The following is a 25023-nucleotide window of genomic DNA, read 5'->3' on the forward strand; positions in this document are numbered from 1 at the left end:
TCATGCTGGCAAGCAACATCCCAGTGTAGCATGAGTCAGGATCAACCTGTAACCTAGGTTCTGTGGGTTTCAGATGAGTTCTGTAATTATCAGACAAATGGTCAAGTACTTACTTATGCCAGTATTGATATTATCAGTGTTCTTGTCATTTCATTATATTTTTTCCTACTATTTATCAGCTAGTGTGGAATTGGTGTAATATTGCAATTTTTTTCATATTAATAGTGGACTGTTGCAGTGCATGTATAGTTTGATCAAGTTTTACACCACTACATGTGTGCAGTCAGTGGAGGCATAGTGTTCATGTGGACCGTTTCTGTTGCCAGAATGACAGTATTGAGAATCTGATCGGCTTCAACATGATAAGTTACCGTTCATGCAAGAACCTATGGAAGTCATGTGTTGAACATCATACTTTCTTTCGCCTTCATCACCCAAACCCACCATCCAAAAAGATCTTCTCCATAGGATCCAAGTTTAGATATAGGTAAGACACCTTGTCATTTCCAGTTTACTGTTACAATGTTTATGAACACACTTCAGCACCTTTCAAATTTCTTGATAAAAGTGGTATTATGTTGTGTTGAATGTACAAGATGCTTGAGAGTATGTGATGTTTAATGTGTTTTTATGACAGACTTGTGCTTATGTGATAAGAATACTTAGAAATTATAAATGATGCAATTTGCTTAAACATCCATTATTTAGCAAGTACTTTGATATTTCTTGTTTGCAATTTGACATAGTTAAAAGTAAAGCACATCATCAGTTTGAATGCCACATAATAGCAAGACAGTGATAAGTTGTTCCTAGAAAGATTATGTTTATGTTAAAATATATGTTGTTGTTTATGTTAATCATGAACACTTTCATTGCAATTTTTGTAAGGTAGCAGTAATTGTATTGATGTGGCACTTGTTTTACATACTACATGCATATCACTACAGTTGCATTCAGTAATTGCTAGCTATCAGATGTCTAAACATTGCTTATTTGCAACTGTTGAACCTCATCATGTTTCCTGATCTATGAATATATCCACATAATGGTGTGGCCTCAGTTGTAACAAGCATTGACACCCTGTGAAGGGGGAGTAACTCTTGATGATTGTCAGTACACTGTGGCAGTGTCTCCTTGATGAAACAGGTAAATATGCTCCTCACGGAGTTAACGGAAGTTTGTCAGTTGTTAGTGAACCTCCCCTCATGGAAGTGTGCACGTTACTGTATGGTGGTAATACATTTTATTCATCAAGAGTTATCTCCCTTTTGCCAACATGGTTTTGGGAACAATATTTCACATGTTCATCACATCTAATGATTGTTGGTTTTTTTTTTTGCTTTTCTTTCATAACTTTTGAGAAGTCACAGATTTCTGATCAAGGGGCCTAATATCTGCATCACTTTTCAGACTGTCCTTTTTGAACACAAAACATGATCTTTTACTTTGATCATGTGTTTGATACTCATCCCTGACTTTTGAAGTAGAAACCTTCATGTTTTGCTCTATGAAAGAGAAGGAACACTGTTGAAATTTGACAGATTAAAAAAGATACCATTAAGTCCAAGTGGATCATTTCAAATATTGGTGTGTATGATGATCGATGTTTGGTTTCCTGTCTGTTCATGTAGAGAGAGAGATCAGTATTGACAGGATGTTTGATCGTAAATATATATCATTCAATAATCCTTCGCAGTACTCAAAGCCATTCTGTATCCTCAACATACCTCACAATTTGTATGAAACTGCAACAGAGCTACTTTCAGTAAAGGTTCTAATTTCAATGGTATCTTTTTTGAATTTGACTGAACATTTATGTTGAAATGAATCTGAATTGAGACTTATATTGGGTCAACTTGATGAAATCTGAAACTAACCCGTGTTTTAACTACTAACTGGTGAATCTTCCAGCGGGAGAACTGAGTATCAAACGCTAGAGGAGGGTAAAAGAAGAGCCAAAATAGACAGAACATTCTCCAGGTAGGACCTGCAGCCATGACCCCTCCCCCCTCACCCCACAGCCGAATTGGTCAGATCTCTTCTTCCCATAGTGCAGAACATGCTGCTTGCTGCTTGCACTGTAGACACACACACCATACACAGTCAGTGCTGTCACTGTTTTCTGTAAACTGCGAGCACATGCACCACACTGCCTGTCGCCATCTAGGTCTGCAATTAGCACAGCTGTCTTCTAGGGCAGGTAAGGCTTTTGTAAAGCAACCAGAGATCAGATAGTCCTACTCAAGCTTATAGTTTGTAGCTCTGGGTGATCATGTTTTGTTTCCAACATTTTCAGGAAGTCTTGACTGTAAGTCCGTGAGAGTATTTACAGTAGTATGTGTTTTGTCATGGAGTAATATGGACTGAGTATTTAAATGACCATATATTCATCCACTTTCCACAGTGATCTCTGCATCTATTCAAAGTTTAGTTATATACTTCTCTGAGGACATTGACTGACACTGAAATTTCCAAAAGATTCTCTTCAAAATAAATAATGAGTTGAAGAAATGTTTCACAATGGCTTCATGCCATTTTTCTCTTGCAAAGTCACTGTGAACTAATTGAACTGTGTTAATAGCAGACGCAGACATTAAAATAATCTTATACCAGATTTCTATTGATGTGACAGAGTTGCTGTAAGCATTCATGTCCATTTATTTTCTGAATATGGATCGGTTGGTCAGGCTCGCTGACTTGGTTGATGCATGTCATCAATCCCAATTGCGTGGATCGATGCTCATGATATTAATCACTGGATTGTTTGGTACAGACTCGATTATTTACAGACCGCCGTCATATAGCTGGAATATTGCTGAGTGCGGCGTTAAACAACAAACCAACCAACCAATCTGAATAAATAATTGAAGACCTGTTGATAAATATGAAACAAGTAACCTAATTTCAACAATGCTCAGGCCTACCAAAGAAAACCAACAGAGAGCTACCAAACTATTGAATAGGTACATACTTTGAATAGAAATATAGACCGCTTCCGCTGTCTAGTGGTAGAGTGACCGCCAGGAGAGCGGAAGGTCCGGAGTTTGATCCTCGGCTGTTTCATACCAAAAGACCTTAAAATATTGTAACTGTTGTTGCCCTGCCTGGCGCTCGACATTAAGGGGCTAAAACAAGGACTGGTCGGTTCGGAGTCACTATACTGTGAGTGGGTTTTTCATGATAAACTGCAGCTTGGTGTCTCAGTGAGCTAGCACTATAAAATCTGCATCAGTCCGGACTAGTACAAGCATACACGCACACACATGGATGCATATCTCTATATAAGTGCAATAATCTTGGATGCAATGGTCAACCGCATTTCACTTATAAATAGCCACACAAATTACAAACAGACAAAATCCCCATAAAGTTCTGATTCTAATAAGATTACAGCACATTTTCAGTGAAACCAAATGCAGTAAATCATGCTGGCCTGCTGATATTATTTGGTAATTTTAATTCAATTTCTTTTTTTGAAAAGTATGTATGTTCATTAGTTGATTTTATAAAGCTTCAACCATTTTGTGGAGATTTATCCCGTTATCCCAAGTCTTGCAAATTTGTTCCTCTTGAGAAATAAAGAAAAAACATAGGTAAATACTTTCATGATGCCATGAATTTTCTCACAAAGCTTCAATTTTCAGTTTTTCAGACCTCAAAATGCATTTTGATAGAATTTAATAGCATGCTTAATACGCATTGAAATAAAAAATATCAAAATTTAAGATATCACTAGAAATGAAAACTTCTGAATGTCAATCAAGATCTTTCTGTCTAGCCTTCCTGAGTAGATAGACTCACATGAATCCTAAGATGTTTGATTGATATTTATGAGTTTGTAGTACAGTTGAGACATAAGATGGCGTTGTTGTTGGCTGAGCCTGGCCATGTCACAGGTTGAAGGCAAGAAGTGGCCTTGGAACTTTATGTAAAACAACAATCATTTAAATCATTATCACTCTGTAGGTCTCTAAATGAATGATACCTCTAAGCTGGCTTATCATATTTAATGTTTCATGTAAACTTTTCAGTTTAGACTGTCACATTCGCATTATTCTACTCAAATGTATGTAGCCTCTCACAATTTTATGAAAGTGAATCTGGGTACTCTACTGGGTCTTCTTGTTAGGGATAGGGTGGGAAAACTATGTTCAACATGCTTCATGGATACCATGCATTACACATATCCCATACACAAGTCCGTAATGTAGTGTGCATGTCTCACTCATGTTTGTGTTCATTATACAGTGTAATAACAGCAAGCTTGTATTGACCTGCTATGGTTTTCTGAAGAGTTTACCATATTGGCTTCCTGTCTGTTCTGTAGTAACAGTATGAGATGTTTGCCTCAATAATGTCCATGTAATGGTCAAGCCTTCTGTAGGAGGTGCTGGAGGCCACACAAGTAGAAAGTGCATGAGTATTGGGGAACTTATAAATGTCCTATAGATAGTGGATGTAGATTATCTCTGGCCTTTGTGGTACACATAAGACTGGCATCTGCTGGCTGATTCCCAGGTGACTGAGGAAGTCATGCATCTCTACAGTCATTCTCCACAGCTCTGAGCATAAGGTATGGTGTGAATGGATGCCTCTGTATCCATGTTTACAATATTTTCGAGACATCAATTGGAAGATATGTGCACTCTTTGAAAACATGAAATTGAATCTTTATTGACTGATGAAAATCCCTTATTGTACAAAGAACCCTGAGTTTTCAGGTTTTGGTCTAGCTCTATCCCATGTAATGCTCTCTCTCACATACAGATTAGAACCCTCCAGTGTCACTAGGGGAGGCCTGTCCACGGATATCTCAAGGTATAGACACTCAACTCTATGGCACCCTTGGACATGTTATCAATGATTGTAGCGAATATCAACATGACCCAATTCACAACAACATATAGCACTTTTGCACAAAAGTTTGATGTTCAAATTCAAATTTCGGAAATGTTTATGATAAAATTTTTGTTTGATTTCCTCTAGGTATGAAATCCTTTGTAGATCTGATGATATGACCAACAGCTAGGAGGACACTTTCATTGGGCAATAGGAAACTTTAGTCCAATACCTTTCAGCTTCATTTCGATATTTATAGCATGTCCATGATCTCAGGGTTTTTATTGTTGTACATGCATTGGAGGAGATACCTTGTAATCATTTAATCATGTCCTCCAGTCTTAAGGGTTTTATTGTTATACATGCAGAGGAGATACCTTGCAATCATAATATCATGTCCACCAGTCTGAAAGGTTTTATTGTTATTCATGAAGTGGAGATACCTTATAATCGTTTTATCATGTCCTCCAGTCTTAAGGGTTTTCTTGTTATACATGCAGAGGAGATACCTTGCAATCATAATATCATGTTCACCAGTCTCAAGGGTTTTATTATTATACATGCAGAAGAGATACCTTGCAATCATTATATCATGTTCACCGGTCTCAAGGGTTTTCTTGTTATATATACAGTGGAGAAAACTGGCCTCAAGGGTTTTATTGTTAAACATGTCAATTAATCTCAAGGGTTTTATTGTTATACATAAGGTAGAAATACCTTGTAGTCATTTTATCATGTCCGCCAGTCTGAAGGTTTTTATTGTTACACATGAAGTAGAGATACCTTGTAATCATAATATCATGTCCACAAGTCTGAAGGGTTTTATTGTTATGCATGAAGTAGAGATACCTTGTAATCATAATATCATGTCCACAAGTCTGAAGGGTTTTATTGTTACACATGAAGTAGAGATACCTTGTAATCATAATATCATGTCCACCAGTCTGAAGGGTTTTATTGTTATGCATGAAGTAGAGATACCTTGTAATCATAATATCATGTCCACAAGTCTGAAGGGTTTTATTGTTACACATGAAGTAGAGATACCTTGTAATCATAATATCATGTCCACCAGTCTGAAGGGTTTTATTGTTATACATGAAGTAGAGATACCTTGTAATCATAATATCATGTCCACAAGTCTGAAGGGTTTTATTGTTACACACGAAGTAGAGATACCTTGTAATCATAATATCATGTCCTCCAGCCTGAAGGGTTTTATTGTTATGCATGAAGTAGAGATACCTTGTAATCATAATATCATGTCCACAAGTCTGAAGGGTTTTATTGTTACACATGAAGTAGAGATACCTTGTAATCATAATATCATGTCCTCCAGCCTGAAGGGTTTTATTGTTATGCATGAAGTAGAGATACCTTGTAATCATAATATCATGTCCACCAGCCTGAAGGGTTTTATTGTTATGCATGCAGTGGAGATACCTTGTAATCATAGTATCATGTTCACTGGTCTCAAGGGTCTTATTGTGACATATACAGTGGAGAAAACTGGCCTCAAGGGTTTTATTGTTATACATGTCCATCAGTCTCAAGGATTTTATTGTTGTACATGCAGTGGAGATACCTTGTAATCATTATATCATGTCCACTGGTCAACTGCTCAGGGTGTTTATTATTATATACACCTCGTCGTAAATATCGCACCACCCACTTTTTTTCACTAAGTAAAACTGGATCTTCAACCTCATAAAAATGGTGCTTAGAAAAGCACATTAAACTGTTTATATGGCCTCATGTGATCGTTCAGTCAGAAAATTGACAACACAAGACCGAATTTGAGCACTAATTGAGGGTTTAATTGTAGCAAACTAAAGTTCACTAAAATCACAGTGAAATAAGGTGAAATAAGTATGGCTGCCGGAGTCGTTACAACACACAATTTTTATTCCAAAGTTTGTTTTATGCATTCGTTGGGATTCATGATTGATTTGTTGCTATCAAACACATTCATAGCAGCTGAAGTAATTCCGGTTGTCTAGCATCCCAATGCTGAATTCTCTGATTCAACTATGCCCACCCACATCTGCATCCAAAAGACTCCTTTTAGGATTGCTGGCAGTAATAGCCATAGTTATGTTATTCATGTGATCATTCTGTGATGGACAGTTTGGCTTAGAGATAGCTCTTGAAAACATATAAAAATATTCTTCTATGATTTGAACAAGCCACCATTTTGAAAGAAAACTGAAAATGTACACATGACCAGAAGTACATAAACTGTAAAGCATTACAGACGATTGCACGAGAAGCAAGATAGGCTTCAGTATCACTGTAAGGAGTTACACTACATCCCTAAACAGGGAAGTCATGATGTTGATACAGACAAGCGATGTTCTAATCCAGTTTCTTTCAATATGTGAAATATTTTAGTTGCCAAGCTTATTTTATTAATAGGAACTAACTGGCAACCAAGCAATAAATACAGGTCATAAAATGATAATATGGGTCGCACATGTTACCAAATTGGTCACAACTTGGAGGGCTAATACAGGGGAGATAATTTGCTATCATAATATCATGTCCACTGGTCTCAAGGGTTTTATTGTTTTTCATGTCTATCAGTCTCAAGGGTTTTATTGTTAAATGTCCACCCATCTGAAGGGTTTTATTGTTATATATGCAGTGGAGAAAACTGGTCTCAAGAATTTTCTTGCAATCATAATATCATGTACACCGGTCACAGGGGTTTAAATGTTCTATGTGCATTGGAGATAACTCGCAATCATATTATGTCCACCGGTTTCAGGGTTTTATTGTTATACATGTCCAGTAGTCTCAAGGGTTTTATTTTTATATATGCAGTGGAGATACGTTGAAATCACAATATATGTGAATCACCAGGAGAACAGGGACCTTATGAGTGCTAGGATACAATTGTGCTGTGTCGTCATTAAGACATTTGACGGCAACTTACTTTAGTAAAAATTGGCATGTGTGCGGACTGTATAAAAAGATCTTATTTTTCTCTTGTTATTTAATAAAAACGTTAGTTCATAACCTTTCAGGATTGATATATGCAGAGGGGATACCTTGTAATCATTATACCATGTCCACTGGTCTCAAGGGTTTTATTGTTATACATGCAGAGGAGATGCCTTGTAATTATTATACCATGTCCTGTGCCACTGGTCTCAAGGGTTTTATTGTTATACATCCATATACATATGGTGGAGACTTTAAGTGAGATGTGATCAATGAATTAAGTTTTGTCAGCCATGTTCACCCATTTCGTGTTTCTTCACAATAGTTTGTGATCAGTGTGATTAAAGCTGGGATATCTGGTTTCTTTTCAATCAGTGTACATATCATCATACAAGTGGAATTGAACTGGGTCCATTTCCGTTCTCTACCTCCTACACATGTATATAGTCATGTAGTTGCTATGTGTGGAATGCAAGGTTCTGTCGCATCTTGTGTTTTAACTCTAGGTATTGTGAATCTAATGTATTATTGCAGTGCACCTGTATATACTTCTACCTATACACTGACTAAAAACTACTGACATGATGTATATCTCCATATGAACACTATGCCTAACATGTCCACTCACAGTCACATGTAACATGGATGGGGAAGAAAGGAGGGTTATCTGTTTCTATAAACCACTCAAAGACCATGTGTCTCTTAACACAGTTTGCTTAGTGCTGTTCTCATTGAGAAACTTAGTATGGATTGAGAAAGGTAGGCACGTGAAGAATTTCTCTAAAATGTATCTCATCATAGGGAAATAGGGATATTAATTATTTATTGACTATGTTTTCAATTGCTTATCAATGTCAAAAATTAAGTTTGAAATTGATTGTTTTCTAACCTTAAATTGATATACTACATCTGTGCAAAGAAATAAACACTTATGTTATCTTGAATAAAGTGTGTAAAATACAGGTAAATGATAATGTTTCTGAGAATGCAGGAAATGTTGTGGCTTTGACTGTGAGTGTTGGTGTGTAGCTGACTGTGTGCCCCCGCTCCTGCAGGTCCCCCAGCAAGCGCTATGCACGCCGGACAGTGGGCGGAGTCAGCAGAGATGCAATACTAGAAGAAAAACGCTTCATCGAGGGATACAGGAACCTAACCAAGTCACAAACATTCACCAGCAACTCCACCAACTCAACACACAACTTCAACCGCTATGACGGTGTCAACAGCCACACACGGGCCACTCTCCCTCATGACTACAAGTCCAGGGCATCATGGAATGATGGAACAAGATCTGAAAAATCTGATGAGTGAGTATCTTCTTTCTATTGGTGACAGATGGACTTCATACTTGTGTCCTCACAAATAAGTAATCCACACAAAATAATATACATCTTTGTGCGGCATTATCTGTGGAAATACAGGTCTGGGCCCCGTTCCGCAAAGCCATCTTAGGACTGTGACTGTGTTAACATAGATTTGAGAAGGTCATTTTGGTACGATCGCTTGGTCGAAAGGGGACCACACTCACAATGGCATTTGTTGTATGTTGTGGCTGATATCAGAACACTTCTCTATTACCCATACAATTGTGTCCCCATGGAGTAAACTGTGATAACAGGCTGCAGTTGTCACTGGTCATGATGACTGATACCCTCAGACACTCATGACATGTCATCATGATGCGTGCAGCTAGCCTAGTCACGAAGTCTATCCATGGTTGCACATTCACTGTATCTTGTGCTTGGCTTTTGTTATACATTGAGTGTTGCTGTCAACATTTTAACTATATTAGTAGCAGAACTATACTCACTGCCAAAAGAAACACGAACCATAGAAACATATAGAGAAGTATGTATGTTAAGAAGAGATGTTTCCAATGTGTACCGTATTTTCTTGTATATAGTGTGCACTTTTTTCCAAAAAAACCCACAGCTGTGTGGAAGGGGCTGTGCATTATACACGCCATAATGAGTTTTGATGTTTTTTTCCCCAATGCAAAAAGACATGACCGTGAGCACGTAACACCGGAAATACCATGTCAACAAATCCATACTGAAGTACGCAAATTAATCATGTCATAACAATGTCTGGATGTAAAGCGTGTTCATTGTATATCTGGACTTATGTTTGTAACTTATTTCATTAATTTTATTCAAATTTCCTCTTAATATTGTTATAATTAATTTTGGCGAAATCGTGTGTGAAGCCATCAGAAGATCGCACAACACACCGTTATTAACAGCAATCACGATCAGATTACCGCTATTGATGCCTTGAAACAAACTTTAGTTGACAGAGAATGGATACCTATATCATAAATGTCATACTTTGACTCGTTAACAGTCATATTTCTTATAGTTTGACGATTCTATGACAACATGTAGTTCTCGCGATCACCTGCGCGGAATCCTCAACGGTGGATGGTCAAATTGTTCCATGTGAAAAAAAATAACCGGCAATATCGATCAGCTGCTTCGCTTAGGATTATTATTATTTAAAATATGTTCAGTAAAAGCTGCAACTAAAATAACAAGATATTGGAATATATTATTCCTGATAAGAAAATAGTTTCAGATACAATTTTTGCCTATCCTTGCATTAAAATCCTGTAAAGCTATATCATTGGGTGTGTCTTGACCAAATCACTGGTAGATTCCAAGAAAGTGTGTGTACAGCTGATTGCTGTTTCTGGCTAAAATTACGAGAAAATAAACAAGGTAATCTTAATCCCTGGTTGTAAAACAATGCCTAGCAGAACAAAAAATACAATTTAAACGGTAAATCAACATGTCTGGTGATTTTTATCTCAAATTTCAAATTTGTACTGACAAAGTTCTTATCACCTGTTTGTTTAGCGGAATATGCTGAAGGGGTACAATGTAGTTTTTTTCTGCGCATAATGTTTGAATTTGTTTTTTCCAAAATACTGAATCCACTAGAGGAGGGTGTGCACTATACTCAAGAAAATACGGTGCCAATTGATGACAAAACTAACAATCAGTCAAGTGTTACCACAGAGTGTCTATATTCTTACCACGATATGCTGTACATTGATTTCCAAACATTACACGCTTAGGCGACACTTTTTTTATTTCTTGGTTTACGGATTTCAAACTCATTTCAAAAGTGAGGCAGGCCAATTAAAAAAAGAAAAGAAAAAAAAGCCTCTCACATTTTTTTTACCTGAATTTTGTCCTAAAAAGTTAGGTAGGTATGAAAAAAAATATCCTGGCGTAATAAAAGTAAAATAACTCAATTTTTCAAGAACATTTTATTATATCCCTGGCACTCAGCTTGTGCAATGATGGCAACATAACAATATTCATGTCATGGGTGGAAATGCATGAAAGACGCTGCTATTTTGGCAGCATGGGCAACGTTTAACTCTTTCAACCAGGGGTCCGGAAAATTTAAAATCCCAATCGGACATTTGCATTTAGGCCACGCCCCCTTCAAATAGCGTATTTTAGTACGACTTTTCACACACATTACAAGTTTACGTATTCATAATATAATGAATTATGAATTGTTTCAATTTAAATTGTTTAATTCACCGGACAATTAATAACAAATAATATCATTTTAGATTTACATGGAAAACATACGTTCGTTTCTGTTATAATAACGATCTGTTAACGTAGTGAACGGTCTAATTAATATTCATGAGTCTGCTCAAGTGTACGCGTTGTAACATTTGGATCGAGACTATTATCCCATATTTGGTTATCACGTGACCTCACGGGAAAAGTTTTTTTTTAAACTAAAGATTTTTTTGAAAACAAGACAGATAATTTAATCACAAATACTAAAATATCGTTGATAGCAATAGTTATTTGAATACTTTTTTCATCTGTACTTAATTATTGACCATAAAAAAATTAGATATCGATCGTCCGAGAAAGCAAAATCGCGGTCAAATCAAGATTCAATATACGACTAGCTACTGAAAACAATAAAATCTGCAAATCCTCATTGTATGTCAACCAAGTGAAAGTCGTTAGCCACGACTTACAAAAAGATCGTCCAGACTTTGAGGGTTTGGCAGATCCGCTCGACTGATCTGCATCGGTCGACTGGCTGTCGTCACGCTTTCGCTTCTTGTCTGAGGTTACGTATCGTAGCATTGTGAGGATAATGAGGTACATCGATGATGCAAGGTATTAATGTACAGTTGTAAACACCTTTCACTCAAATTAACAAGATGTTCTCAGTAATTAATCCTCGATTAATCAGTGTCAACTCAGTTTATTGCCTATTACAGTGATTGACCGATTGGACTATCATGTAGGTACAATGTATTTACAGCAATCAAAACAAACAAAGCTTGTCAGTGTAGTTAATCTTCATTGTGTTGCAACTGCAGACAGAAACTGCTCAGTCCTAACTGTTGATCATGTCCGGTCAAAATTTAAGAATGTCCGGACAATACTTTTTAAAATGTCCGATAAGCAATATTTTAAACCGGACATTTGAGATTCCCAATCGGACATGTCCGGCGCATATGACGGTTTCCGGACCCCTGCTTTCAACACCAGCCACACAGAAGATTACTGCTGTGACACCAAGTTCCCAGAGACTGTTGTGTGATAGATGAAACCAACATTTATCAAGGAATTATCTGCTGAAATTAACATCTTTGCTACTACATGTTTGGCCATACACTATTTGAAAGGTCTAATTAATCCTATTGTTTATAAATATGAAAGTTATGTGTATTTCATTATTTAAATAATTCATGAACAACTAAATAAAGTTCGTTTTAAATAAATAATAATGTAAGCTAAAACATTCATAACGTCCAAATTAAGCGCAAATCTAACGATTTTTTCGGCAAATATAAGAATTCATAAAATCCACTTACCTATTTCTTTTTAATTTTCATTTGTTTACGTTGTTGGAACATTATTTTAAAAAGAATTACAAATAATATCTGTCATCACCCATTTCCCGATGATAGTGGCTGTCCGCTCACTAACATGAGGAAATACCTCAGTTTTCAAAGCTTCGTATGAATAACACATATGTCTTGCCATGTCAGTATACATTAAAAAAAACTTATATTGTTTCACTGACAAAATCTGCTACAAGGTTTGTGATTGGTCAAATTTAAGCACGTGACCTAAGGCAGCTAATCAAATTACAGCAACGATAATTTTCAGACTTTGGCGAAAGGTTTGGGTTAAATCATGTTATTCTGAACGTTTTAGCATGAAATTGCGATCTATATTAAAAATATGGAACTTTATGGATGCATAGAGCTAGGTTTTGAGCTGTGACAAAGATTTCTTATGCATATATTTTGGCATTAAGACATCATGTCCGAGCTGAGACGAAAGCCGAGATGTCATTTGACTTACGATATGCGATCGCATGAAAAGTTGGAAATAATAACTAAGATATCAGTTTGGCAACTTTTATATATATATTTTTGATGATTTTATTACTTTGTAAATAAAGACGTTTCAGCGCGTAAACGTCTTTATTTTGCTATTTGACATGTTTCGATGAGGACCCATTGTCGAAGTGTGTCCGAGAATTTTATTTTCAATAACATTGCGGGAAATAGTGTCAAGTGAATATATTTTTGTCCCCCGCCGCGCGAAAGCGCGAAGCGGGAGATATAGTATTCACGACCTTCCGTACGTACGTCCGTACGTCCCACCTGTTTGTTGCCGCGATATCTCAAGAACTAAACACTGGATTGTCTTCATATTTGGAACTATGGTGTATATACAGACTCCGCAGACACCAGTCGGTTTGGTGACCTTGACCCCATTTTCAAGGTCACAGCAGGCAAATCTGCTTTTGGAGTTGGAAAACGGTGTTGCCGCGATATCTCAAGAACTAAACACTGGATTGTCTTCATATTTGGAACTATGGTGTACATACAGACTCCGCAGACACCAGTCGGTTTTGGTGACCTTGATCCCATTTTCAAGGTCACAGCAGGCAAATCTAATTTTGGAGTTGGAAAACGGTGTTGCCGCGATATCTCAAGAACTAAACACTGGATTGTCTTCATATTTGGAACTATGGTGTATATACAGACACCGCAGACACCAGTCGGTTTGGTGACCTTGACCCCATTTTTAAGGTCACAGCAGGCAAATCTGCTTTTGGAGTTGGAAAACGGTGTTGCCGCGATATCTCAAGAACTAAACACTGGATTGTCTTCATATTTGGAACTATGGTGTATATACAGACTCCGCAGACACCATTCGGTTTTGGTGACCTTGATCCCATTTTCAAGGTCACAGCAGGCAAATCTAATTTTGGAGTTGGAAAACGGTGTTGCCGCGATATCTCAAGAACTAAACACTGGATTGTCTTCATATTTGGAACTATGGTGTATATACAGACACCGCAGACACCAGTCGGTTTTGGTGACCTTGACCCCATTTTCAAGGTCACAGCAGGCAAATATGCTTTTGGAGTTGGAAAACGGTGTTGCCGCGATATCTCAAGAACTAAACACTGGATTGTCTTCATATTTGAAACTATGGTGTATATACAGACTCCGCAGACACCAGTCGGTTTTGGTGACCTTGACCCCATTTTCAAGGTCACAGCAGGCAAATCTGCTTTTGGAGTTGGAAAACGGTGTTGCCGCAATATCTCAAGAACTAATCGCTGGATTGTCTTCATATTTGGTACTATGGTGTATATACAGGCGGGGGACATTTCGTCACTTTGTGACAAATACTTGTTTTATTTAAAATATATTCAAGTGATAATTTCATATTTTTTATAGCAAAGCTGCTGTGTAAGTAGGGGCAACTATACAGATTCTTATTTGCTACATTCCTTATCTTGCGAGGTTCCTTCCCTCAACCAATATCACACCTGGCAGCCCCAGGAGACACCTCTACATACACACATGACCTTGGTCATCAAAATGCCTATATGGTGCTAATTTCACATTTGAAACACCTATCTGCACATTTGGTTCCAACTTAAAATCAAATGCCTTCAGAAGCACACATTACATTAAGCACAGTACATTTCTCTCCAAAATGATAACCAGTGAAGATTTGGGTTATAATAGGTCTTCAGCAACCCATGCTTGCGGTAAAAGGCAACTCTGCTTGTCGACTAATGGGATCGGGTGGCCAGACTCGGTTTGGTTGATGCTTGTCATTGTATCCCAGTTGCGTAGATCGATGATCACGATGTCAATCACTGGATTGTCTGGTCCATGCTCGATTGTTTACAGACCACTGTCATATTGCTGGAATATTGCTGAGTGCGGCGTTACACAACAAACAAACAAACAAACAAACAAACTCTCCAAAATGATCTTGAAATATTCAGTGCATGTTGTAAGAGTTACAGTGTTCTTCTTTATCCAATCCAGCTTTACGATCTTTGTTCCAGCTGCAGTAGTTACAGTTGAAAATAAATGTTAATCAATTATAAGTCATTGAGAGGAATATCCGGCACAAGTTGTGTCTTGTTATGTTGTAGTACAATGGACTCAGTGATAAGTATGATAATAGCGTATTCATCAGAAAGTTGTACTGGAAAGTAAACAGTTGAGTAAAATACTTCAGATACATTTACATCAGGATATGCTTTTGGGTATCATACACAGATAATTGTACTGTTCTTGGTTGGTGGTAAAATTCTTTCGTAAATCTTCCTTCAGCAGTGATTTGAATATGAATTCAGGTTTACAATCCAACATGCGCTACATATGTTACATTGTGGCAGGATATTCAAACACGTCACATTCTATTACTTTCTTACTTACATTTAGATAAGTAGATAGTAGCATTGTCGTCTTCACTTCGTTGTGTTAGAAAGTTGACGATATTTGTCTACTCTCATTAAGCCTTCATTAACCTGAGACCAGTTAAAAACTATGAGAACTTGCTGATTATGTCCAAACTTTTCATTAATGAACCACAAGTTTAAAATACGTTGTGGATTGGATGGATTTAACTAATGGTGTTTATACCTTACTACACAAGCTTCATACATGTACATTATAGTGGCCAGTAAAAAAATGGAAGCCATGCTAGTACATATTTCAGTCTGTGGGATAACATTAGTGAAGAAAATCTATCCATAGACTGCAATACTGTTTCCCTTTGATGTTGGCAGAGAGACTATACAATTGGGGAAAATATGTCTGGTATCGAAGCCATTCTTGAATGTTCCTTGCAATGATAGCTAATCCCATATCGATAGCCTTAATGCCCCTTCCAGGTCTCTAGAAACAAGGCAATGGTGTATCCAGGTAAGTAACTGGAAGATGATAGAGCAGATTAGACTGTGTTTGGGGAGGAACAAGGAGCGTTGTTAGGAAGACACGTAGGAATGATGCTGTCAGGATTGGACAGTGATAGCCAAGCAGGGGGTCTTTAGTCCGCACTTAGCTGATCTCCCAGTCCCGTCTAAACCCGTCCTCTTTGCATGGCTTAACTCCTTAACAGGACTGGCATTCAGGCTTCAGTGTATATACACCTATGTATTAAAATCATGCTTTGTTTGAACTAAACCATATAGTTTTTGTCGTGATATGGATAGATTATTGGGTGCTTTTGTGAATGGCTGTAGGCAATTCTGTCCAGTGATGCATTGTATTAATGTCTAGTTGAAATATTCGTCACAGGAGAGGTGGGCCATGCCAGGGGAGCATTCTTTTTCACTGTGATTTTTTACATTAATGTAATGATCGAGCCATTGAGCCATATCTGGGTGAGAAAAGCCATGATCATTACAACCAAGGTTGCACCTGGTAACCAATTATAACATGTGTTGTATGTGTACATAGGAGGGGGTTTGAAACTGTTTATTGATTGTAGTTGTAAGTGGCCCTTATATTACTGTTGATATTTATTTTGTTTATTGTTGACAGTTTCAAGGCTATTTCACAGTATAGCAAATCATTTCTAACTAAAGACAAGAAATCACATACAAACTATGTGTAATTCTTTCATCAATGATGACAGTAAGGAGAAATTAGTGCTTAAGATGTATCTGATAAAGTTTGCATGTACAATATTTTCCTGTGTTCTTAGTACCATGTTTTCAAGTCATATGATATGCACATGACTGCAGCCTTGAATCAAGTCAACCTACATAGATGTTTCTTCAACAGTACATTTCTTGAAATCCTACACAAACTACCTTGTTAAACAGTGTTTGGTTTGGCAGGTGTATATCAGGATGGAGTTTACGGTGTCCGATATCCAGATTGCTAATGTTAGGTCTGAATATGAGACATGGCAAGTCCACTGAGCCCACCAGAACACCATCAGTTGAGATGGTGCAGTGAGTACCCTTTTGACAACTGTGTTAGGGCAGGTGTCGAAGGAGTTACTAGCTGATCTCATGGCTGCTTCAGAATAGATTGCATTTCTTAAATGGGATATTGGGGAACTGACTTTGTCATGGCACATTTAACAATAACTTGTCTCCGAGGATCAGCACATTTGACATTCTGAAGAAAAGATGTGATTTTGTTATTTTTCTTCTATTTCTGTGAATTATTGTGGGTAGATGACATATAAAGGGCTGTAAAGGCATACTTTATCGTGATATTATACATATCTTGATAATAATTGTAGTAAGAAAGGCTTTAAGAAATTTAATTAACTTAAGTCAGAATACCAACAACAGTGGTTTGAGAATGACAGAAATGTTAAATAGTTTTGTTTTGAAAGCATGTTAAATGTAATATCATTATAATATAATTATTGAGCATCAAAAATCTGAACATCGCACCTTTATTCTTATTGGTAATTTAAGTCTACTCATTGTAGAAAGTTATCATAATTGGAATGTCCCTTCTGTTACCACAGAATTTTTTTCTATGTATTGAAATAATGATGTTATGAAATAAGTTTGATAAACGTAACATATTGTACATAAACTTATTGATAATATCAGTGAAATGCATTTGAAAGTTGTAATATATAAAATACTCTTCCTTCTACCCATCTCTGTATGTTTCGGGTGTTTTGTTTAGTGGAAAATCAATCAAATAAATCCAACATGTAAGTTACTTTTTTGTCACTGCTGTTACCTTTATGCATTTCCATCACTACCTTCAAATTATAGTCTGTATCTTCCAATAAGGAACGTCAAGTAATGTCAAGTAATGTTCTTTTCAAGATTGTTATGTTTGACTCTCATAATTGATGAATAAGAGCTATCCAACATTTGAAAACAAATATCAAAATGGGCGGTAAAAGAAGGGACACACTATAAGAGTAGTCAGTGACTCATTTCAGCTGCAAAAATATATTAAACTCTGTATCTCAGCTCCAAAATTAACCCATTACTGGAAAGACAGGAATTTGAGATGGCATGCTTCCCAAACAAGTGGGACAACCCTGTGGTAAAGTGGAAAGAGCAGCTGCCTGTAGAGCGAAAGGTTGATGGTTCGATTCCCAGCTGTGTCATACCAAAATGGCGTTAAAGATGGTACATGTCGTTAGTCTGCCTGGAGCTTCACATCAACGGGATGAAGAAGAGGACCGGTCAGCATGGATCATACTGTGTTGCATGGTATCTCAGTGTGCCATACAATTAATAAAAACATAGGTCTTTCATGTCATATGTGGTCTTGATGTTACAATATGATCAAGACCTGTATCATAGCACAGAATAACATCATTACTTCTTACGTATCAGCAGTGATCTTGGCAATTGTGTCTTGTGAAACAGTGTGATATGACTGAAATACTGTACAAACTCACTGAGTTACTCATTCAATCCAACAGCCCTAGGATGAGGATATAAGTCAGCTGTAGGTTTTTTATTAGAAATATTTCTGCTTGATAATGTTTAGAATACATGTAATGTTTCAATAGGTTTCATTCAGGATCTTGCTTTATCAAAAGAGTCAAATATCAGTGTTTATTATTAGGAATTCATAAGGACTAAAGTTGTTTGTTGAAGTGAGTGGTGTGTACCATATACTTCATGCTATGGGGTGTCAGTGAAATTCTGAATGACAAGTTCAACCAGTGCTAAAAGCCCACATGAAAACAGCCTCTTCCTAAGGTAAACTGGAGCTTAGTTTCACTTCTAGCTTTACTAGTAACGGCATGCCTTCTGGCCTATTTACCTACTGTATCACCAGAACTGGGATTTGTTGTATAGGTTCCTTGGCTGCCCCATTGGCCAGTGAAGACCTCACCCATTATGAACATGACAGGGATACTCCTTAGGCCATTACCTTGACTTATTAGGGAAATGCTGACAGAAACTTGTCAAGATCTCTTCTGTGTCCAGACCATATGAAGGTTGTGAAATGTTTTCATAATTGAATATAAATTTCTGTCACTCAGTATTTGGTAATCATATGACAGTCCTAACACATTAACCGTCATCATATAACAAATGCAGTAAAATATCATCTTCTGGGATGTACGATTCAGCCATTCAGGGGAGGAGCAACAGACTGAGGTCAGAAGTTGCATTTCTTTGAATGAATCTAACAAGAACATATTGCTAAATATCTGGGTTCAGTCAGAAATATGGTTGGGGAAATGGCACAATGAATTTAGAGGTTTTTGTTCAAAAATATTATCCACAACACTGGAAAGTAATCTGGTTCTCTTCTTTTTCTCTCAGTGTCTTGGTCCATACCTGGGAAGGTAGTAATGAAAGAAACAGCCATTTTACGTGTGGGCTATTATAATAAAAGCTGGATGAGAACACAAGTAACATTGAACCTATACTTCCACAGAGTGGTCTGTTATACTGGGAAGAAGGAACACAGCCGCCCAGATAACCATATCACAATACATTAACACCAAAATAAAAAATCTAAAGTTTTTTATTGAAGGTATCCACCGAGCTATTGAATATTGACAGTTGACAACATACAGCTTACTCGTACCCTGTACACTGACAAGATCAGTGTTGACACTGGTATGTGTTAATGTCAAGATTAAGCTGTTGTTTGGCCTGAACATATTGATCCGCATGTTCTTGTTATAATCTTTGTAATAAACTTCCCCCAACATAACTGCATCTCCACACTGGGGGCAAGGTGGTCATTGTATAATTTGTCCCGACAAGGAGATGTTTTACTGGAATCATTCATATTTACCTTTTTACCACCTCTATCATATGCATTGTGTGTGGCAGTCTTTATATGTATATAGCAGTATTATAAGTGTATCTAATACGAACTGGTGTATAGTCTTTTATTCTTGTCAATCAAAAATTCTTATTACGTTGCGTCAATTCCAGAAAAACCTAATATAGCTTATAGCTAAAGAGTTGAACTTTGTCAGCAAGGGTCAAGTGACAAAATGTTTTTACTCACTTAATTGTCATTGATTGTGTTGGCAGTTTGAAGTCAGGAATTTGCAACTATAGGACCTGTTGTGTCAGTCTCAGACTATGCAGAAACTGGCATACAGGACAGGTGACCGATAATGGCCTTTCATATGAGAGATTATTGGTTTGTTGGAGGCGGCTTCACTAAGAACACAATCGATGAAATAGACTTGTGTCAGTTTGGATTGAATGTGTGTCAGACACATGAGACGAAAACTTTCATACATATTGAAAAGATTTGCTGTATCTTATGAGGCATGCAGGTATTTGATATTTATTTGATTTTGTGTGTAGAAGCAAATTGATATAAACTTAGTAGTTTGCGTGGCATATTGTGAGTGTTAAATTCCTTTCCTACTCCTCTCATTCTAGATTCTCAGTAAAGTAGTTGCTTGATTACACTAGGATTGAAATTAGAGTAAACACCTACACACATGAAGTCCATAGGGAAAGAAGATGAAATGGTCTCAGAATGATACTCCTAGCATTATAAGTTATAGCAGTTGATAGGAAACCTGCAATCATGTATGGAGTTTTGTAATGCAACAGATGAAAGCGTTTGGAAAGAAAATACATACAAATGTTGCCATACTCTTGGCATTATTTGTTATTTTAACATTGCAACTATTGGAATGGAGGTAGGATTTAGGAGTAAATCTGTGATGACACCTTGGAAATAAATTATTAGACACATTTTTAATGATGTTTTTTGTGGAGTTTAATGCATTTCTTAATCTACAGTGGGACAGTGAAGAAATTTAGAAATCCTGAGAGGTTGGCCTTAGATTAAAACAGATTGTCAATCCCCAAGGACCAGGACCCCTCTAATCCTTAACATACATCTGAATTAGCATGGGTGTGCCATGCAGTGAGGTCCCCTGCATGGGTAGACTGGGTGATTGATTGAGGGGATGGCTCATTACCCTGTCTATTCTGACTGTGCTGGAGATATGTAGCCAGTCAGCCGATAAATAGTGTTTACAAGGAACTATGTGATGCATATCAACTGCATACTAGGAAATATAATTTCAATGTCTTGACAAAACTAAAATGAGGTTTCTCTTGACTATTTCTTTAATCCAACTTATTCTCTTAGTGATAAGTTACATTGTGAATAATGGTGAGGCTGTACTTTTATTTCTATATATATGTTATGATAATCCTGCTGGTCAAGTCCCCCTCACGTGTTGTTTAACCCTTCATGGTTAGCCCTGGACTGTGTGCAGCACAAGATACAGCATAAGCAGCTTATGTTCTAACACTCACAACTCGCATACAATCAAGTTTTAGTGAACTTTTCTAAGGTCGTATATGGAAATGCATGTTATCATTGTTGCTGTCTTGATGATGAAGTTGAACTGAAAAAGTCAGGTTTATGAATTTATGTATAAAAGTATTATTAATTATCTAGCTTGAGGTGGTATTTGCTTCATGCAGCAGTACTGTGGTATGAGTGTATGGAACGTGTCAGGCCACCTCCCCTACTGACCGTCTGGCAGTGTTGTAGCCCCATGTGTCATGGCTACATGTAATCTATATGGTAATTCCTACCTCCCATACCACACAAGACATACACAGATGCAGGAACAGGACAGTGGCACACAAAACATACACACATACACACAGTCTGGCAGTCAACCAAAGAGTTCCAAGTGGATTTCTTTCTAACAGTTTCACAGTTTTGGTTGTAAAATCCTCTGTGTGACTTTGGAATACAGTCATGCCCCGCTTATATGGACTTCAGATATCCGGAAACCTCGGTTCCCGGACGATTTTCTTTCAAAACGAAATAATTACTATATAAATTTACCCGTATATACGGAAATTCAGTTTCCGGAACTGGACGGTCATTTTCATACACAAAACACTGAAATGCACACAAAATTGTCTCACTTACCCAGACAATACTCTTCCGCTGGTGGTAATCCTTCCGCTGGTGGTAATCCTTTGATTCGTGAGAAGTCAATTAACCAAGTGACACTGAGTTACGTTTGAGACGAGCTTGTTTATTGTAATGTAATCCACTTTGATAAATATGCCGTCTGTGGAGGTCAGAGGTCAAAGTTGTGTAAGTATGGCCTGTCAACCAGCGAAACGTAAGCGACACGCAGTTACAGCACGCGAAAAAAGGGAAATTTGTCTGTTTAAGAAAAAAAAAACGTCAGCAAGTTTGGAAACCATCAGTAAGCATTATGGCACTGAATTTGGACATACCATAGGAAAATCGACAATTGGTGACATTTTAAAAGACAAACAGAAGTGGCTAAATCTCCTGGAAAATTCAAATGACTTATCATGATCCCGTGTAGCAAAACACCAGAAGATGGAAGATGCATTATATCTTAGGTTGTGTGACATGACAAGTCGTAATGTGCCCGTTAATGATGAAATGCTGATAGAGAGAGCTGGTTTCAGTTATAAGGAAATTCGTTTATACGGACGAATTGTGAAATGACGCAAGTGTCCGTATAAACGAGGCACGACTGTACAGTCAAATCCTGTTGACTTTGAACTCCTGGGGACAAAATAAATAGTTATTTATTCTGAATTTGACACATCTGACTGGACCATATTACTGTCTGACCAAGCCCTCTGACAACAGAAAGCAAACATACCACATCTTGTAAGTTAGGTAAAAAAACATGTACCGGTATATAATAAGAAATACAAACAAGCATTTGCCATATCTACATTTTGCATCTACAGTAAACTATGTTTATAATGAACACACTTATAATGAACTGATGGATACAACAAACCTTTGGGTCCCTTCCATTTTTGCTGTTTATATGCTTATAAAAAACTATGGTTATAACAAACTAAAATTAGTGGTCCCTTTGAGTTCGTTATAACCGTAGTTTACTGCATGTGCATTTTTTTCAAAGTACAGTGTTCCCGCGTTATTGCGCCCTTCAATATAGCGCTAACTTGGTTATAGCACGCGGTAAAGCATGGCTGCCAAAAATTACCAACATTTTCAATACACTCATGTTTTCCAAAGACGCGGTGTTTTCCCCCGTCTCAGAAAACATTATACGCTGATCACCGCGATCATGTAACAACGGATATACTAGTCAACAAATCCCAACTGAAGTACGCAATTTAATCCTATTATTAAAACATCTGGTAGATCTAATATAAAAAAAATGTTCATTGTTTATCTGGACTTATGTTTGCAATATAATTATTTAATTATATTCAGAATGTCATTCAATAATCATAATAATGTTTACAATAATTTTAGGCGAAATCGTATGCAATGTGATCGGTAGATGGCACAACTCGCCGTTATTAACAGCAACCACGGTCAGATTACCGCTATTGATGCCTTAAAACAAACTTTAGTTGCAGGAGAATGGATACACATATCATAAATGCCCTACCATGACTCGCTAAAAGTCATATTTGAGGCAGTTTGACTATTAAATGTCAACATAACGTTTTCGCAATCGAAATACATGTAGCGTGGGAAGTCCCTATGGTGACATGTCAAAATCGTTCCATACGTCAAAAAATAATAATTTCTTCCCACCATTGCATCAAAATTCTTCAAAGTGGTATCACTGGGTACATTTTAACTGAATCACCGCTAGATTGGGAGGAAACGTGTGCACAGCTGATTGCTATTTCCGGCTAAGTTTACGAGAAAATACACACGGTAATCTTAATCTCTGCATATAAAACAATGATTTTAAAAGCAGGAAATACATTTTAAATGGTAAATCATCATGTCTGGTGATGTTTTATATCAAATTTCATACTTTTATTGACCAAGTTTGGTATAGATCTACCTGCTTATTCACCTGAAGGGATACGATGTGTTGTTTTCTTTTTAAAGCGCATGTTAATACTCGATAAATCTTTTTTTACACTGTGAATCATAAATAACTTCTATTCTAATCTTTTTTGAAACTCAGAAACGTGCAACGTAGAATGTGTTAGGTAGGCAGAACATGTACATGTATACTATTTTGTTGGTCATCTACCACCTACGACTCGACCTTCGTTAAACCGCTGATCATCTATAACGCTCATCAATTATTTGGACCCCGAAGGTAGCGTTGTAGCGAGGGATCATTGTATACAAATTCTAACTTGTGCTTTTTAAAAAAGATGAGTTTAAGAGAACCTGTAATGCAACACATCCAGTTCAACCCACCTAGTTTAAAAATGTGGTAAATATAGTAAGAATTTGCTGGGCCGTGACTGTGAGTTCGACACATCCGAGTCTGAGACAATATGGTTCATCTGTATATTTGTTTTTAGCATTGTTTCATCACTAAGAATATGTTTTGTGTGCAAAATGACTTGTCAAACTAATAATGTTCCAAATAGTAGGTCTTCATTCTATGTAGGTTTTAACAGAATGACCAAGATTTATTTCCAAGAAATTATATTCCTTTGATGTAGCAGGTTTGAAGAATCTGGTGGGTCAAGTTGACTTCTTTATCCTGCGTCCTACAACATATGCTTGGGGGTGATTAATTGTGCCATTGGCTCAGATCTGTTGTAACTGGCCTGATAACATTACCTGTTTAAACCCTCTGCCTGTTGCCATACCTGTCTACCTGCCACCCCTTTGACCAATAAAGGACTGATCGGGCTTACAATAAATGTCTTAGCTGGATGGGATTAGTACTGTATGAGAGGTGTGACAAGTCGTGGTAGTGTGCAATAGTCACAGGAGTGTGGTCAACAGTGGAAGCAGGGTAAACTGGCTGGTTTAGGGGTGGTGATTTGTGCAGAATAGTTTGTGGGGTACATGACGGAGGCTACCCTGGTGTGAGGCAACACAGCGAACCCCAGACATCCAGCAGCTATCTGAATTGTGGTCTGCTCAGACAGGCATGGGATATACTTGACCAGTCCCCTACAGTTAACTCAAACCACAAAAATAGGGCTCTCCATGGGAAAAAGTGCCAGCCTCATCTGTGGCAGGTA

The 25023-nt window shown here is 37.3% G+C and overlaps 1 protein-coding gene across 14 annotated transcripts in view; it reads left to right on the forward strand.

The window, feature by feature from the left end:
- Positions 1 to 25023, forward strand: part of LOC124112094 (tyrosine-protein phosphatase non-receptor type 4-like) — a 142968-nt gene that overhangs the window by 59685 nt on the left and 58260 nt on the right. For 8 of the 14 annotated variants that reach the window (XM_046472044.2, XM_046472038.2, XM_046472039.2 and 5 more), the window contains exons 11-14: positions 327 to 487; positions 1912 to 1980; positions 4768 to 4818; positions 8838 to 9089. In XM_046472044.2, the coding sequence (XP_046328000.1) occupies positions 327 to 487; positions 1912 to 1980; positions 4768 to 4818; positions 8838 to 9089 (533 nt within the window). The remainder of the gene's footprint in view (positions 1 to 326; positions 488 to 1911; positions 1981 to 4767; positions 4819 to 8837; positions 9090 to 25023) is intronic. The other 6 variants (XM_046472043.2, XM_046472048.2, XM_046472049.2 and 3 more) reach the window with 5 other exon arrangements.

Source organism: Haliotis rufescens, unplaced genomic scaffold (genome assembly GCF_023055435.1).
Source record: "Haliotis rufescens isolate VD_foot unplaced genomic scaffold, xgHalRufe1.0.p SCAF_10, whole genome shotgun sequence".
Taxonomy (NCBI): Eukaryota; Metazoa; Mollusca; class Gastropoda; order Lepetellida; family Haliotidae; genus Haliotis; species Haliotis rufescens.